This window comes from Meles meles, chromosome 6 (assembly GCF_922984935.1).
Source record: "Meles meles chromosome 6, mMelMel3.1 paternal haplotype, whole genome shotgun sequence".
NCBI lineage: Eukaryota > Metazoa > Chordata > Mammalia > Carnivora > Mustelidae > Meles > Meles meles.
Window position 1 is genome coordinate 59281602 of NC_060071.1, and position 15033 is coordinate 59296634.

Consider the following 15033-nt stretch of genomic DNA (forward strand, 5'->3'; position numbering starts at 1 on the left):
TTGAACACAGATGCAAAAATTCTCATCAAAATACTAGCCAATAGGATCCAACAGTACATTAAAAGGATTATTCACCACGACCAAGTGGGATTTATTCCAGGGCTGCAAGGTTGGTTCAACATCCACAAATCAATCAGTGTGATACAATACATTAATAAAAGAAAGAACAAGAAACGTATGATACTCTCCATAGATGCTGCAAAAGCATTTGACAAAGTACAGCATCCCTTCCTGATCAAAACTCTTCAAAGTGTAGGGACAGAGGGCACATACCTCAATATCATCAAAGCCATCTATGAAAAACCCACCACGAATATCATTCTCAATGGAGAAAAACTGAAAGCTTTTCTGCTAAGGTCAGGAACACAGCAGGGATGTCCATTATCACCACTACTATTCAACATAGTACTAGAAGTCCTAGCCTCAGCAATCAGACAACAAAAAGAAATTAAAGGCATCCAAATTGGCAAAGAATCAAAACTATCAAAGAATCCAAACTATCACTCTTTGTAGATGATATGATACTTTATGTAGAAAACCCGAAAGACTCCACTCCAAATCTGCTAGAACTTGTACAGGAATTCAGTAAAGTGTCAGGATTTAAAATCAATGCACAAAACCAGTTACATTTCTATATATCAACAACGAGAGAGAAGAAAGAGAAATTAAGGAGTCGATCCCATTTACAACTGCACCGCAAACCATAAGATACCTAGGAATAAACCCAACTAAAGAGGCAAAGAATCTATACTCAGAAAACTATAAAGTACTCACGAAAGAAACTGAGGAAGACACAAGGAAATGGAAAAATGTTCCATGCTCCTGGATTGGAAGAATAAATATTGTGAAAATGTCTATGCTACCTAAAGCAATCTACACATTGAATGCAATCCCTATCAAAATCCCATCCATTTTTTTCAAAGAAATGGAACAAATAATCCTAAAATTTATATGGAACCAGAAAAGACCTCGAATAGCCAAAGGAATGTTGACAAAGAAAGCCAAAGTTGGCGGCATCACAATTTCAGACTTCAAGTTCTATGACAAAGCTGTCATCATCAAGACGGTATGGTCCTGGCACAAAAACAGACACATAGATCAATGGAACAGAATAGAGAGCCCAGAAACTGACCCTCAACTCTATGGTCAACTAATCTTTGACAAAGCAGGAAACAATGTCCAATGGAAAAAAGTCTGATCAACAAATGGTGTAGGGAAAATTGGACAGGCACATGCAGAAAAATGAAATTGGACCATTTCCTTACACCACACATGAAAATAGACTCCAAATGGATGAAGGACCCCAATGTGAGAAGGGAATCCATCAAAATCCTTGAGGAGAACCCAGGCAGCAACCTCTTTGACCTCAGCCACAGCAACTTCTTCCTAGCAACATCGCCAAAGGCAAGGGAAGCAAGGGCAAAAGTGAACTATTGGGATTTCATCAAGATCAAAAGCTTTTGCACAGCAAAGGAAACAGTTAACAAAACCAAAAGACAACTGACAGAATGGGAGAAGATATTTGCAAACGACATATCAGATAAGGGCTAGTATCCAAAATCTATAAAGAGCTTATCAAACTCAACACCCAAAGAACAAACAATCCAATCAAGAAATGGGCAGAGGACATGAACAGACATTTTTGCAAAGAAGACATCCAGATGGCCAACAGATACATGAAAAAGTGCTCCACATCACTCGGCATCAGGGAACTACAGATCAAAAGCACAATGAGATACCACCTCACACCAGTCAGAATGGCTGAAATTAACAAGTCAGGAAACGACAGTTGTTGGCAAGGATGCAGAGAAAGGGGAACCCTCCTATACTGTTGGTGGGAATGCACGCTGGTGCAATCACTCTGGAAAACAGCATGGAGGTTCCTCAAAAAGTTGAAAATAGAGCTACCCTATGACCGAGCAAATGCACTACTGGGTATTTACACTAAAGATACAAATGTAGTGATCCGAAGGGGCACGTGCACCCAAATGTTTATAGCAGCAATGTCCACAATAGCCAAACTATGGAAAGAACCCAGATGTCCATCAACAGATGAATGGATAAAGAAGATGTGGTATATATACACAATGGAATACTATGCAGCCATTAGAAGAAATGAAATCTTGCTATTTGCGACAACGTGGATGGAACTAGAGGGTATTATTATATGTTATATATTATATATATTATATATATATAATATATAATATATATATATATAATATATATATTATGCTTAGCGAAATAAGTCAATCAGAGAAAGACAACTATCATATGATATCCTTGATATGAGGAAGTGGAGATGCAATGTGGGGGGGTTTGGGGGATAGGAAAAGAATAAATGAAACAAGATGGGATTGGGAGTGAGACAAACCATAAGTGACTCAATCTCACAAACAAACTGAGGGTTGCTGGGGGGAGGGAGATCGGGAGACAGGGGTGGGGTTATGGACATTGGGGAGGGTATGTGCTATGGTGAGTGCTGTGAAGTGTGTAAACCTGGCAATTCATAGACCTGTACCCCTGGGGATAAAAATACATTGTATGTTTATAAAAAAATTAAAAAATTTAATTAAAAAATAAAGAAGTTATAGGAAAATCAAAAAATATTATGCTTACAGGAATGGAATGCTATTTAAATAAATAAAAAACTAATAAAATGTAAAAAAAAATGGGAAAAATTGTATTTTTTGGCATTTTCCTCTTAGCATGTCTTTTTTTTTTTTTTACAAATTTAATCTCATATTAATAAGTAAAAATACTTTAAGTTCCCCCATTATACTATATTTTGCCTGCACATGCAAATAGTCTTCTTGAATAATGGAACGGTATTTTCTTATGGAAGTAAGATCTAATGTACATTTCATTCATGAATTATTTTGTGATCACAGTAGCCAGAAGAACGATCTCCTACATATGAACTTATAACTTTTATCCTTATCATCTTGTATCTTAATTGTACATAGATATGTCTTCCACTCAACCTCTAAAGGCAGGAGCTATCTTTGAACATCAATGGTGCCCAGTAGAATGCTTTAGACATAATAGGTACTTGATAAATATTTGCGAAATAAATTCTGTCAATGATTAGTAATGGAAAAGAAGTTAGAAAAACATGAAAGGAAGAGTGGATGAATATTACATATACAATAATGAAAATGTCTTGGCCATGTTTCACTAGATAAACGTAATTTTAGAAAATTCACATACAGTTGTCTTAATTTTCTTTTTCTCTCTTTTTTTAAAAAAAGATTTTATTTGTCAGAGAGAGAATGAGAGAGCAAGGGAACACAAACAGGGGGAGGGCAGAGGGAGAAGCAGGCTCCTAGCCGAGCAAGGAACCTGATGCAGGACTCAATCTCAGGATCCTGGGATCACGACCTGAGCTGAAGACAGACACTAAACCGACTGAGCCACCCAGGCATTCCCTTTAATATTCTCAGATCACTACTTCACTCATTATTAATATGTACAAAGAAATCACCCCTTAGTGGTGAACATGTTGAAGTTGTCCACTCAAAACAGGATGCCAGTCTTTCATCAGATGTGGTTCCTGAATTCGAGCATAATTCTGCCAATCTTTTCCAAGAATAAGAGCTTAGAAAAAGCAGATCAAGTGCTCTCTTAGCATAGGAGAAGAGGAACACAAATTAGAGTATAGATAACAACGTTAACAGACTGCAAAAAAGAAAAAAAAAGGAAGTTCTTGTTTTTCACTACACTAATTTTAACAATCTATGGCAAAGAACTCACAGTGCTTGCCACAAACCGAATTCATTCAAAAACAAAGTTTATATGTAAAAATAACCCCAAATAATAAAAGAGAAATGTTTAGCATTACTATTCCAAGTTGTAAAAGCCAAGAAAAAGGAAAAAGAGGATGGAGTTAATGGAACCCACAGGCTACTGATGTGGCAGTTTATCCAATGTAGCTGTAATGAAAGATAAATAATACAGGCAATTCACACTTCATGAAAGGATAAAAGTGTCAGTGTGTAGGTACCAGTTTTACTGCAGGGCATAATCAGCAAGTAAACGAAAGTGCAATATCTAAAAAGTTTATAGCCTTCTATGAAGACCTCGTCTTGTCAGGTATTGATTTAGGTATTCAGACGACTTCACTGGTATTAAACAAAATGAGTGTTTGTGAACTTGGAGGACACGTTCTATTTCTCCCAACAAAAGTTGCCTCAAGCTTAATGTTAAGTTGTTTCCATCACTTAAATTTAAGGAAAGGGAAGAAATGCTGAAATGATATCTTACACAATTATTTTCTTCTTAAATAGAGGGCAATCCAAAGTGAATGTTTCATACTCTCCTCCTTCTCCACAAACATGGACTCCATACTTCTTAGAAAGCTGAAAGTAAGAGAATAACAACAACAAAGCAGGAAACTCAAAATTAGGCAGCAAAAACACCCATTTAACTAATATTATTTTTCCTTAAAAAAAAAATCCATGCAAGAAACTTTAATTCCAAAAAAGGATCACAACCTACAGGAAAATAACTTTGTATTTCAACTTAAAATGTGTTTAAAGCCATTTGAAAAATGTTATCATAAAAGCACAGGAGTTTTAGTAATCCCCAAATCCCTATATAAAGATGTAAAGGCCAACATTTTACATACAATGAGAAAACTTAGAGATTACCATAAATTTTAGGAATGACATTAGCTTTAGATTCAAAGAAGGCTAAGGAGAAAAGGTACCTAGTCATGTAGTAATAAATGAGACTGTATGCAGCAGAACTGTGCTTCCCCTTTGCCCTTTGACCCATATGTGAATGGGGGGAAATAGGGTGTGTTTAGAGCATTTCTTGGAGACACAGAAAAAGCAATGTAAGGCCTTTCCTTTGGCCTGTGAACAAAAGGGAGTCACAGACACGGTCATTATGCTTGAGGTTATTATTAGTGAAGTTCCAAAGGTACTGAGAACTAATGCAAGTTCCAAGGCTGTAGACCTTGTAGGAAGGTCTAACGCCAAGAAAGGTTGGGACAGCTTATCATGTTATCTAATTAAACCTGAAATTTAAAAAAACAGGCAAGCAAAGAAACAACAAACATCCTGTGATTTGCACTAAATAGAAGTTATATTACTTAAATAATCCCGAGACTGAGAGTAAAATCATTTCCCATTTGGTCCATGTATGGCTGCTCAGGAAACACTCTCACTGACTGTGTCAGAGAATCTTCCTATTCTTGTGTTGTGGCTTTATTACTATGTTCCATCTTCTTCACTCTGAATTTCATAGCTTTCCCTGCTTATAGCCTCTCCCTAGTCCAAAGTCCTCATGGCCCAAAGGAAGAGTGACTCCACTGATGCTGCTTGCTACTGCCAGGCTTAAGTCTTCAGTTTTATTTGAATAGTTACGCATTTATTTCTCTGGTTATTTTTGTAGCCGTGCTGTAATTCTGAAGCCATTATATTTAAACTCCTATATGCCCATCGGGACTTAAAGCATGGATCTGTGTGAATTCTACTGCTCTTTTCAAGGATCAGCAGTAATGTGAATGACACTGTAAAGCCAAACAGTAAGAAAAGTGAGGGAAAGAAAGCTGGGTGGCATTTTCTATATGAGTTCACAAGAGCAAAGCAGAAATTTTCACCTTGAGTCATGAAGTAGAGAAGCAGTGAGACAGAATTATGGCAGTTGGTCCTTGTGGGAGCAGATAACAGGAACAGATTACTATATTAAATCAAATTAAATTAATATCTGCTCTGCAATAAAAATGTAGAAATAATAACAGGATATGGGTTTCAGGGATGTTTTCTTATTCTGTAGCTAGGATCTGTCCTCTTTTTTGCTGATATCCCTTTCACTGGTCTTCCCATTCTAGGAACTTCTGATCTCACCTTTATGGTCAATCTTTTTATGAGGGAGTATACCTTATTAATTATTAGCCTCCTTTCATCAGAAAATTCTTTACTTAAGCTTTGCATAATTTCTATAATCTACCACCAAGGAATAACTGGATTTTTAAATTAAAGTTGGCATGGCTGTTATCCTAGTGAAGTAGTTAGTGAAGTAGTTCTATTAGTATTTAGTAAAAATAATGTAAGCTGCTATTTAAACGAACATATTCTCATTATAAAAAGACTGCCAGGAGGAGGAGTCAAGATGGTGGAGGAGTAGAGGCTGAGACGACATCAGGTTGCAGAAGTTCAGCTAGATAGTTATCAAACCATTCCGAACACCTATAAATCCAACAGGAGATTGAAGAGAAGAAGAGCAGCAATTCTAGAAACAGAAAATTGACCACTTTGGGGAAGGCAGGACCTGCGGAGAAGTGAATCCAAAGGGAAGGGAAGATAGACCGTGGAGGAGGAGCGGCTGGCTCCTGGCAAGCAGTGGAGCACAGAGCATAAAATCAGAACTTTTAGAAGTCTGCTCCACTGAGAGACATCGCTCCAGAGGCTAAGTGGGGGTGGAGCCCTCATGTAGACAGTGTTGTCTCAGGTCCTGCAGGGTCACAGAAGGATTGGGGGTGTCTGAGTGTAGCAGAGTTCACAGGTATTAGAGCGGGGAAGCCAGTTACAGAGACAGAGCAGAGGAGTGAGCTCTCAGCTCAGGGTTACCTTAAACTATGATCTGCGGCACAGTTGGGCCACTGCTCTTTGAGCAGGGACCCCACAAGTGGCAGATCCAGAGAGACCCCCCCCCCCACTGCCCCGAAGAGCGGCAGGGATCTGCTGGGTTTAGAGACTCCAAACAGGGCTGTGTGCCAGAGACAGAAACACTCAGTCACAGGCCACAGGCCGGGTGAGCTCGGAGCATGGCAGGAGACCAGGGAGATGCGAGTGATTGAGCGCACTGAAGAGTGGGGCTCCGAGCTCTTGGCAACTCCGGGTGGGACATTGGGAGGCTGCCATTTTCATTCCCATCCTTCAGAGCTCTATGGAAAGGGTTCAGGGAACAAAAGCTTCTGAGAGCAAACCGGAGCTGATTACTTAGCCAGGCCCCTGGCAAGGGCAGCACAATTCTGCTTCAAGCAAAGATGCTTGAGGATCACTACAACAGGCCCCTCCCCCAGAAGATCAGCAAGAAATCCAGCCAAGACCAAGCTCACTGATCAAGGAGAACAGCAGAATTCCAGAGGAGAAAACAAGCATGGAATTCATGGCTTTCTCCCATGATTCTTTAGTCTTGCAAAGTTAATTCAATCTTTTAAATTTTTTTTCTAATTCTAATTTTTTAACTTTTACTTTCCTCTTTTAACGTTTTTTAACTAGTTCATCTTAATGATACATTTCTTAAAAAAAACTTTTTGAACCTTTATTATCATAGTCATATTTTATCCTTCATTGTATCTAACTTTATATTTTGTATATACATAGGGTTTTTTTCTCCTAAAAAATTTTGGGATACAACTTGTTCTAATAGATCAAAATATACCTTAAATTTAGCACAGGGTTTGTTCTAGTCTCCAGCCTGAGCAAATTCTCTCCACTTTCTTTTTCTTTCTTTCTCTTTTTTTTTAAAGATTTTATTTATTTATTTGACAGATAGAGATTACAAGTAGGCAGAGAGGCAGGCAGAGAGATAGAGGAAGGGAAGCAGGCTCTCCACTGAGCAGAGAGCCCAATGCGGGGCTTGATTCCAGGACACTGGGATCATGACCTGAGCCGAAGGCAGAGGCTTTAACCCACTGAGCCATCCAGGTGCCCCTCTTTTTCTTTCTCTTCCCAAACGACTTATCTTGTCAATTCCTTTTTCAGAATTTTTAAAACAATTTTGATCTTTATAGTCATATTCCATTCCTTCATTGTGACGATCCTTATTCTTTGTATAGATATGTTTTCTTTCTTTAAAATTTTGGGAGGTAGTTTCTTCTAAGAGACCAAAATACACCCAAAATCAAGTACGTGACTGTTCTATTCGGCAGTCTAATATATATACTAATATATATTTTTTATTTTTCTTTCTTTTCTTTTATAGGATTTTTTAAAAAACTTTTTACCACCTTTCTTCTCCCCACGATTTGGGGTCTCTTCTGATTTGGTTACCACACATTTTTCTGGGGTCTTTGCCACCTCTTTAGTATTTTATTCTGTCGCTCATATATTCTTATCTGGATAAAATAACAAGGAGGAAAAACTCACCACAAAAAAAAAAAAAAAAAGAACAAGAGGCAGTACTGAAGGCTAGGGACCTAATCAATAGGGACATTGGTAATATGTCAGATCTAGAGTCCAGAATGACGATTCTCAAGGTATTAGCTGGGCTTGAAAAAGTCATGGAAGATATTAGAGAAACCCTGCCTAAAGATACGAGAGAAACCTTTCTGGAGAAATAAAAGAACTACAATCTAACCAAGCTCAAATAAAAAAAGCTATTAATGAGGTGCAATAAAAAATGGAGGCTCTTGGGGTGCCTGGGTGGCTCAGTTGTTAAGCATCGGCCTTCAGCCCAGGTCATGATCCAGTGTCCTGGGATTGAGCCCCATATCAGGCTCCCTGCTTGGCAGGGAGTCTGCTTCTCCCTCTCCCTCTGCATATAAGCCTTCTCTGTCTCTCTCTCCGATAAATAAATAAAATCTTAAAAAAAAAATTTAAAAATAAACAGAGGCTCTTATTGCTAGGATAAATGAGGCAGAAGAGAGAATTAGTGATATAGAAGACCAAAGGCTGGAGAATAAAGAAGCTGAGCAAAAGAGATACAAATAACTATTGGACCACGAGGGAAGAATTTGACAGATAAGTGACACCATAAAATGAAACAATATTAGAATAATTGGGATTCCAGAAGAAGAAGAAAGAGAGAGGGGAGCAGGAGGTATATTGGAGAGAATTATTGTAGAGAATTTCCCTAATATGGCAAAGGGAACAAGCATCAAAATCCAGGAGGTGCAGAGAACCCCCCTCAAAATCAATAAGAATAGGTCCACACCCCGTCATCTAATAGTAAAACTTACAAGTCTTAGTGACAAAGAGAAAATCCTGAAAGCAGCCCAGGACAAGAAGTCTGTAACATACAATGGTAAAAATATTAGATTGGCAGCAGACTTATCCACAGAGACCTGGCAGTCCAGAAAGAACTAGCATGATATATTCAGAGCACTAAATGAGAAAAACATGCAGCCAAGAATACTATATCCAGCTAGGTTATCATTGAGACTAGAAGGAGAGATAAAAAGCTTCCAGGACAAACAAAAACTAAAAGAGTTTGTAAACACCAAACCAGCTCTACAGGTAATATTGAAAGGGGTCCTCTAAGCAAAGAGAGAGCCTAAAAGTAGTAGACCAGAAAGGATCAGAGACAATATACTGTAATAGTCACCTTACAGGCAATACAATGGCACTAAATTCGTATCTCTCAATGGTTACCTTGAATGTAAATGGGCTAAATGCCCCAATCAAAAGACAAAGGGTATCAGAATGGATAAAAAAACAAAACCCACCAATATGCTGTCTACAAGAAACTCATTTTAGACCCCAAAACACCTCCAGATTTAAAGTGAGGGGGTGGAAAACAATTTACCATGCTAATGGACATCAAGAGAAAGCTGCAGTGGCAATCCTTATAACAGATCAATTACATTTTAAGCTAAAGACTACTATATACATATATATATGTGTGTGTGTATATACAGGATATGTATATAATATAATATATAATATATATATTATATATAAGATATATATAAAATATAATAAGATATATATATATATATATATATAATATAAGAGATATAAGAGATGAGGAAGGACACTATATCATACTCAAAGGGTCTGTCCAACAAGAAGATCTAACAATTTTAAATATCTATGCCCCTAACATGGGAGAAGCCAACTATATAAACCAATTAATAACAAAATCAAAGAAATACATCGACAATAATACAATAATAGTAGGGGACTTTAACACCTCCCTTACTAAAATGGGCAGATCATCCAAGCAAAAGATCAACAAGGAAATAAAGGCCTTAAATGACATACTGCACCAGATGGACACACAGATACATTCAGAACATTCTATCCCAAAGCAACAGAATTCACATTCTTCTCTAGTGCACGTGGAACATTCTCCAGAATAGATCACATCCTGGGGCACAAATCAGGTCACAACTGGTACTAAAAGACTGGGAACATTCCCTGCATATTCTGAGACCACAATGCTCTGAAGCTAGAACTCAATCACAAGAAGAAATTTGGAAAGAACCCAAATACATGAAGGCTAAAGAGCATCCTACATGAACCAGGATGAACCTGGAAATTAAATGAACCAGGAAAATTAAAGAATGAACCAGGAAATTAAAGAAGACTTGAAAAAATTCATGGAAACAAATGATAATGAAAACACTACTGTTCAAAATCTGTGGGACACAGCAAAGGCAGTCTGAGAGGAAAATATATAGAGATACAAGCCTTTCCTAAGAAACAAGAAAGGTCTCAAACACACAACCTAACCCTACACCTAAAGGAGCTGGACAAAGAACAACAAAGAAAGCCTAAACTCAGCAGGAGAAGAGAAATAATAAATATCAGAGCAGAAATCAATGAAATAGAAATGAAAAAAAAAAAACCCCCACAAAAAAACCAAAAAACAATAGAACAAATCAATGAAACTAGGAGTTGGTTCTTCGAAAGAATTAATAAGATTGATAAACCCCTGGCCAGACTTATCAAAAAGAAAAGAGGAAGGACCCAAATAAATAAAATCATGAATGAAAGAGGAGAGATCACAACCAACACCAAAGAAATACAAACAATTATAAGAACATATTATGAATAACTCTATGGCAACAAATTTGACAATCTGGAAGAAATGGATACATTCCTGGAAACATATAAAATACCACAATGAACCAGGAAGAAATAGAAAACCTGAACAGACCTATAACCAATAAGGAGATTGAAACAGTCATCAAAAAATCTCCCAACAAACAAAAGCCCAGGGTCAGGTGGCTTCCCAGGGGAATTCTACCAAACATTTAAAGAAGAATTAATATCATTCTCCTGAAACTGTTCCAAAAAGTAGAAATGGAAGGAAAACTTTCAAACTCATTTTATGAGGCCCGCATTACTTTGATCCCAAAACCAGATAAAGACCCCATCAAAAAAGAGAATTACAGACCAATATCCTTGAACACAGATGCAAAAATTCTCATCAAAATACTAGCCAATAGGATCCAACAGTACATTAAAAGGATTATTCACCACGACCAAGTGGGATTTATTCCAGGGCTGCAAGGTTGGTTCAACATCCACAAATCAATCAGTGTGATACAATACATTAATAAAAGAAAGAACAAGAAACGTATGATACTCTCCATAGATGCTGCAAAAGCATTTGACAAAGTACAGCATCCCTTCCTGATCAAAACTCTTCAAAGTGTAGGGACAGAGGGCACATACCTCAATATCATCAAAGCCATCTATGAAAAACCCACCACGAATATCATTCTCAATGGAGAAAAACTGAAAGCTTTTCTGCTAAGGTCAGGAACACAGCAGGGATGTCCATTATCACCACTACTATTCAACATAGTACTAGAAGTCCTAGCCTCAGCAATCAGACAACAAAAAGAAATTAAAGGCATCCAAATTGGCAAAGAATCAAAACTATCAAAGAATCCAAACTATCACTCTTTGTAGATGATATGATACTTTATGTAGAAAACCCGAAAGACTCCACTCCAAATCTGCTAGAACTTGTACAGGAATTCAGTAAAGTGTCAGGATTTAAAATCAATGCACAAAACCAGTTACATTTCTATATATCAACAACGAGAGAGAAGAAAGAGAAATTAAGGAGTCGATCCCATTTACAACTGCACCGCAAACCATAAGATACCTAGGAATAAACCCAACTAAAGAGGCAAAGAATCTATACTCAGAAAACTATAAAGTACTCACGAAAGAAACTGAGGAAGACACAAGGAAATGGAAAAATGTTCCATGCTCCTGGATTGGAAGAATAAATATTGTGAAAATGTCTATGCTACCTAAAGCAATCTACACATTGAATGCAATCCCTATCAAAATCCCATCCATTTTTTTCAAAGAAATGGAACAAATAATCCTAAAATTTATATGGAACCAGAAAAGACCTCGAATAGCCAAAGGAATGTTGACAAAGAAAGCCAAAGTTGGCGGCATCACAATTTCAGACTTCAAGTTCTATGACAAAGCTGTCATCATCAAGACGGTATGGTCCTGGCACAAAAACAGACACATAGATCAATGGAACAGAATAGAGAGCCCAGAAACTGACCCTCAACTCTATGGTCAACTAATCTTTGACAAAGCAGGAAACAATGTCCAATGGAAAAAAGTCTGATCAACAAATGGTGTAGGGAAAATTGGACAGGCACATGCAGAAAAATGAAATTGGACCATTTCCTTACACCACACATGAAAATAGACTCCAAATGGATGAAGGACCCCAATGTGAGAAGGGAATCCATCAAAATCCTTGAGGAGAACCCAGGCAGCAACCTCTTTGACCTCAGCCACAGCAACTTCTTCCTAGCAACATCGCCAAAGGCAAGGGAAGCAAGGGCAAAAGTGAACTATTGGGATTTCATCAAGATCAAAAGCTTTTGCACAGCAAAGGAAACAGTTAACAAAACCAAAAGACAACTGACAGAATGGGAGAAGATATTTGCAAACGACATATCAGATAAGGGCTAGTATCCAAAATCTATAAAGAGCTTATCAAACTCAACACCCAAAGAACAAACAATCCAATCAAGAAATGGGCAGAGGACATGAACAGACATTTTTGCAAAGAAGACATCCAGATGGCCAACAGACACATGAAAAAGTGCTCCACATCACTCGGCATCAGGGAACTATAGATCAAAAGCACAATGAGATACCACCTCACACCAGTCAGAATGGCTGAAATTAACAAGTCAGGAAACGACAGTTGTTGGCAAGGATGCAGAGAAAGGAGAACCTTCCTACATTGTTGGTGGGAATGCAAGCTGGTGCAGCCACTCTGTAAAACAGCAAGGTGATTCCTCAAAAAATTGAAAATAGAGCTACCCTAAGACCCAGCAATCGCACTACTGGGTATTTACCCTAAGGATATAAATGTAGTGGTCCGAAGGGGCACGTGCACCCAAATGTTTATAGCAGCAATGTCCACAATAGCCAAACTAAGGAAAGAACCTAGATGTCCATCAACAGAAGAATGGATAAAGAAGATGTGGCATATATATACAATGGAACACTATGCAGCCATCAAAAAATGAAATCTTGCCATTTGCAACTATGTGGATGGAACTAGAGAGTATTATGCTGAGCGAAATAAGTCAATCGGAGAAAGACAATTATCATATGAGCTCCCTGACATGAGGACGTTGAGAGGCAAAGTGGGGGGTTTGGAGGGTAGGGAAGGAAAAAATGAAACAAGATGGGATTAGGAGGGAGACAAACCATGAGACTCTTAATCTCATAAAACAAACTGCGGGTTGCTTGGGGGAGGAGGGTAGGGAAAGGGTGGTTGGGTTATGGACATTGGGGAACGTATGTGATATGGTGAGTGCTGGGAAGTGTGTAAGCCTGAAGATTCACAGACCTGTACCCCTGGGGCTAATAATACATTATATGTTAATTAAAAAGTTAAAAAAAAATGACTGTCAGTACTTGGAAATCTAAAATTTGTATGTATCCAGCAATATTTTCAGTTCACACAAAAAAATTCATATCACTTCCTCAACCAGTATTTATTGAACAATGATTATTAGGCAGGTTGTATGGGATGAGGAAGATCTGAAAGTAAACAAGACAACACCCCTGGTCTTTTAAAGCTTATCAAATATACTACACCCTGTATTTCAACACCACAAGATAATGAAACAGTGATGTTGCTTCTATAAATGACACACACAATCTCTCCTCCCTTTCAATTACTGATTCATTAGCATGAATACAGATTCTAGGTCAGAAATCTGAATAAAGAGCTCAGTGGTTTCTATAGCTGATGAACCAAGAAGTAGTCTGTGAATCCTTGGGATGTCTTCTGCAGCCACTCTAAACTCTACTAGCTTCAAATTCTAACAGACCTAAGTTCTCAGAGAAAAATCCCTCTTTACTGGCTTACTTTTGGCCAGCTTCAAGACCCTTTGATGTTCTACAAAAAGCTTCTGGAGAAGCAAAACCCATGCTAGTCAACAACTTTCTGTAATGAATCTTCTGCTAAGACCTAGTATTCTCTTAGAAATCAACATCCTTGTAGCACAAAAGCATGACGTATGCCAGGTTTAGGAAGTGGGAGAATCTAGACGGGCACATTCCAGAAACATGTTTGGGGTACAAAGTATTCCATTTAGTTTCATAAAGACTGTTAAGTGTGTGTTCCTAATACTTACATTGTTCACAGAAAGTTGCAACTTTATTCTAACCTGTCTCAGGTCTGTGTTTGGCTTCATCTCAAAATTGCCATTATTAGATGCTAACAATCATTCCCAATAGTTTTACAATTCCCTTTGATAAATTTCTCCATCAGTCTTATTGTCATTGAAAATTCTAAATAGTAACAGTTTTTCTACAGTTTAGTTTCTCACTGAATTGTCATGATTCTTTTCATAATTTAAATACATAAAATAGCAAACTATATTGAAAAGTAAAAAACAAATATTTTTCACATTGTCTATTTCTTCACTGAGGTCTAATATTCATTAATGATTAAAATATATTGAACAGTTTCTGTTAGTATGTAAAAAGCAGAAGTAGAAGGTGAGAATGTTATTCTCACCATAACAGCAAAAATACACTAAACAAGTTACAAAATCATGCTTTTTTGTTTTACATATGGAGAGCTGAGAATGCAAAGAAGTCTGGATGGACTAAATTCCAAATCAAGGTGAGCCTTTTCTAGGCGAGTAAACATCAATAGCCACCTTCCCAATGGACAGACGAGGGATTTCTATCAGTGTGTGTAGAAAGCAGCAGAATACAGGACCATCTGTGGATGTTTGTGATGACTTATTAGAGTCCCGAGGAGACCTGGGGAGTCTGTATAGCCTACCAGTTCTTTCCCATAGCTTGCCGGTTCTTTCCTAAAGGCCTTAACCAGGTGCACTGA

At 37.8% G+C, this 15033-nt stretch overlaps 1 protein-coding gene across 2 annotated transcripts in view; it reads right to left on the reverse strand.

The window, feature by feature from the left end:
• DPH6 (diphthamine biosynthesis 6) overlaps nucleotides 1-15033 on the reverse strand; it is a 192645-nt gene that overhangs the window by 13562 nt on the left and 164050 nt on the right. The window contains exon 7 of one of the 2 annotated variants that reach the window (XM_046009002.1): nucleotides 4264-4358. The exons of the other annotated variant lie outside the window; for it this stretch is intronic. Coding sequence (XP_045864958.1) covers nucleotides 4264-4358 — 95 coding nt within the window. The remainder of the gene's footprint in view (nucleotides 1-4263; nucleotides 4359-15033) is intronic. 2 annotated transcript variants of the gene reach the window in all.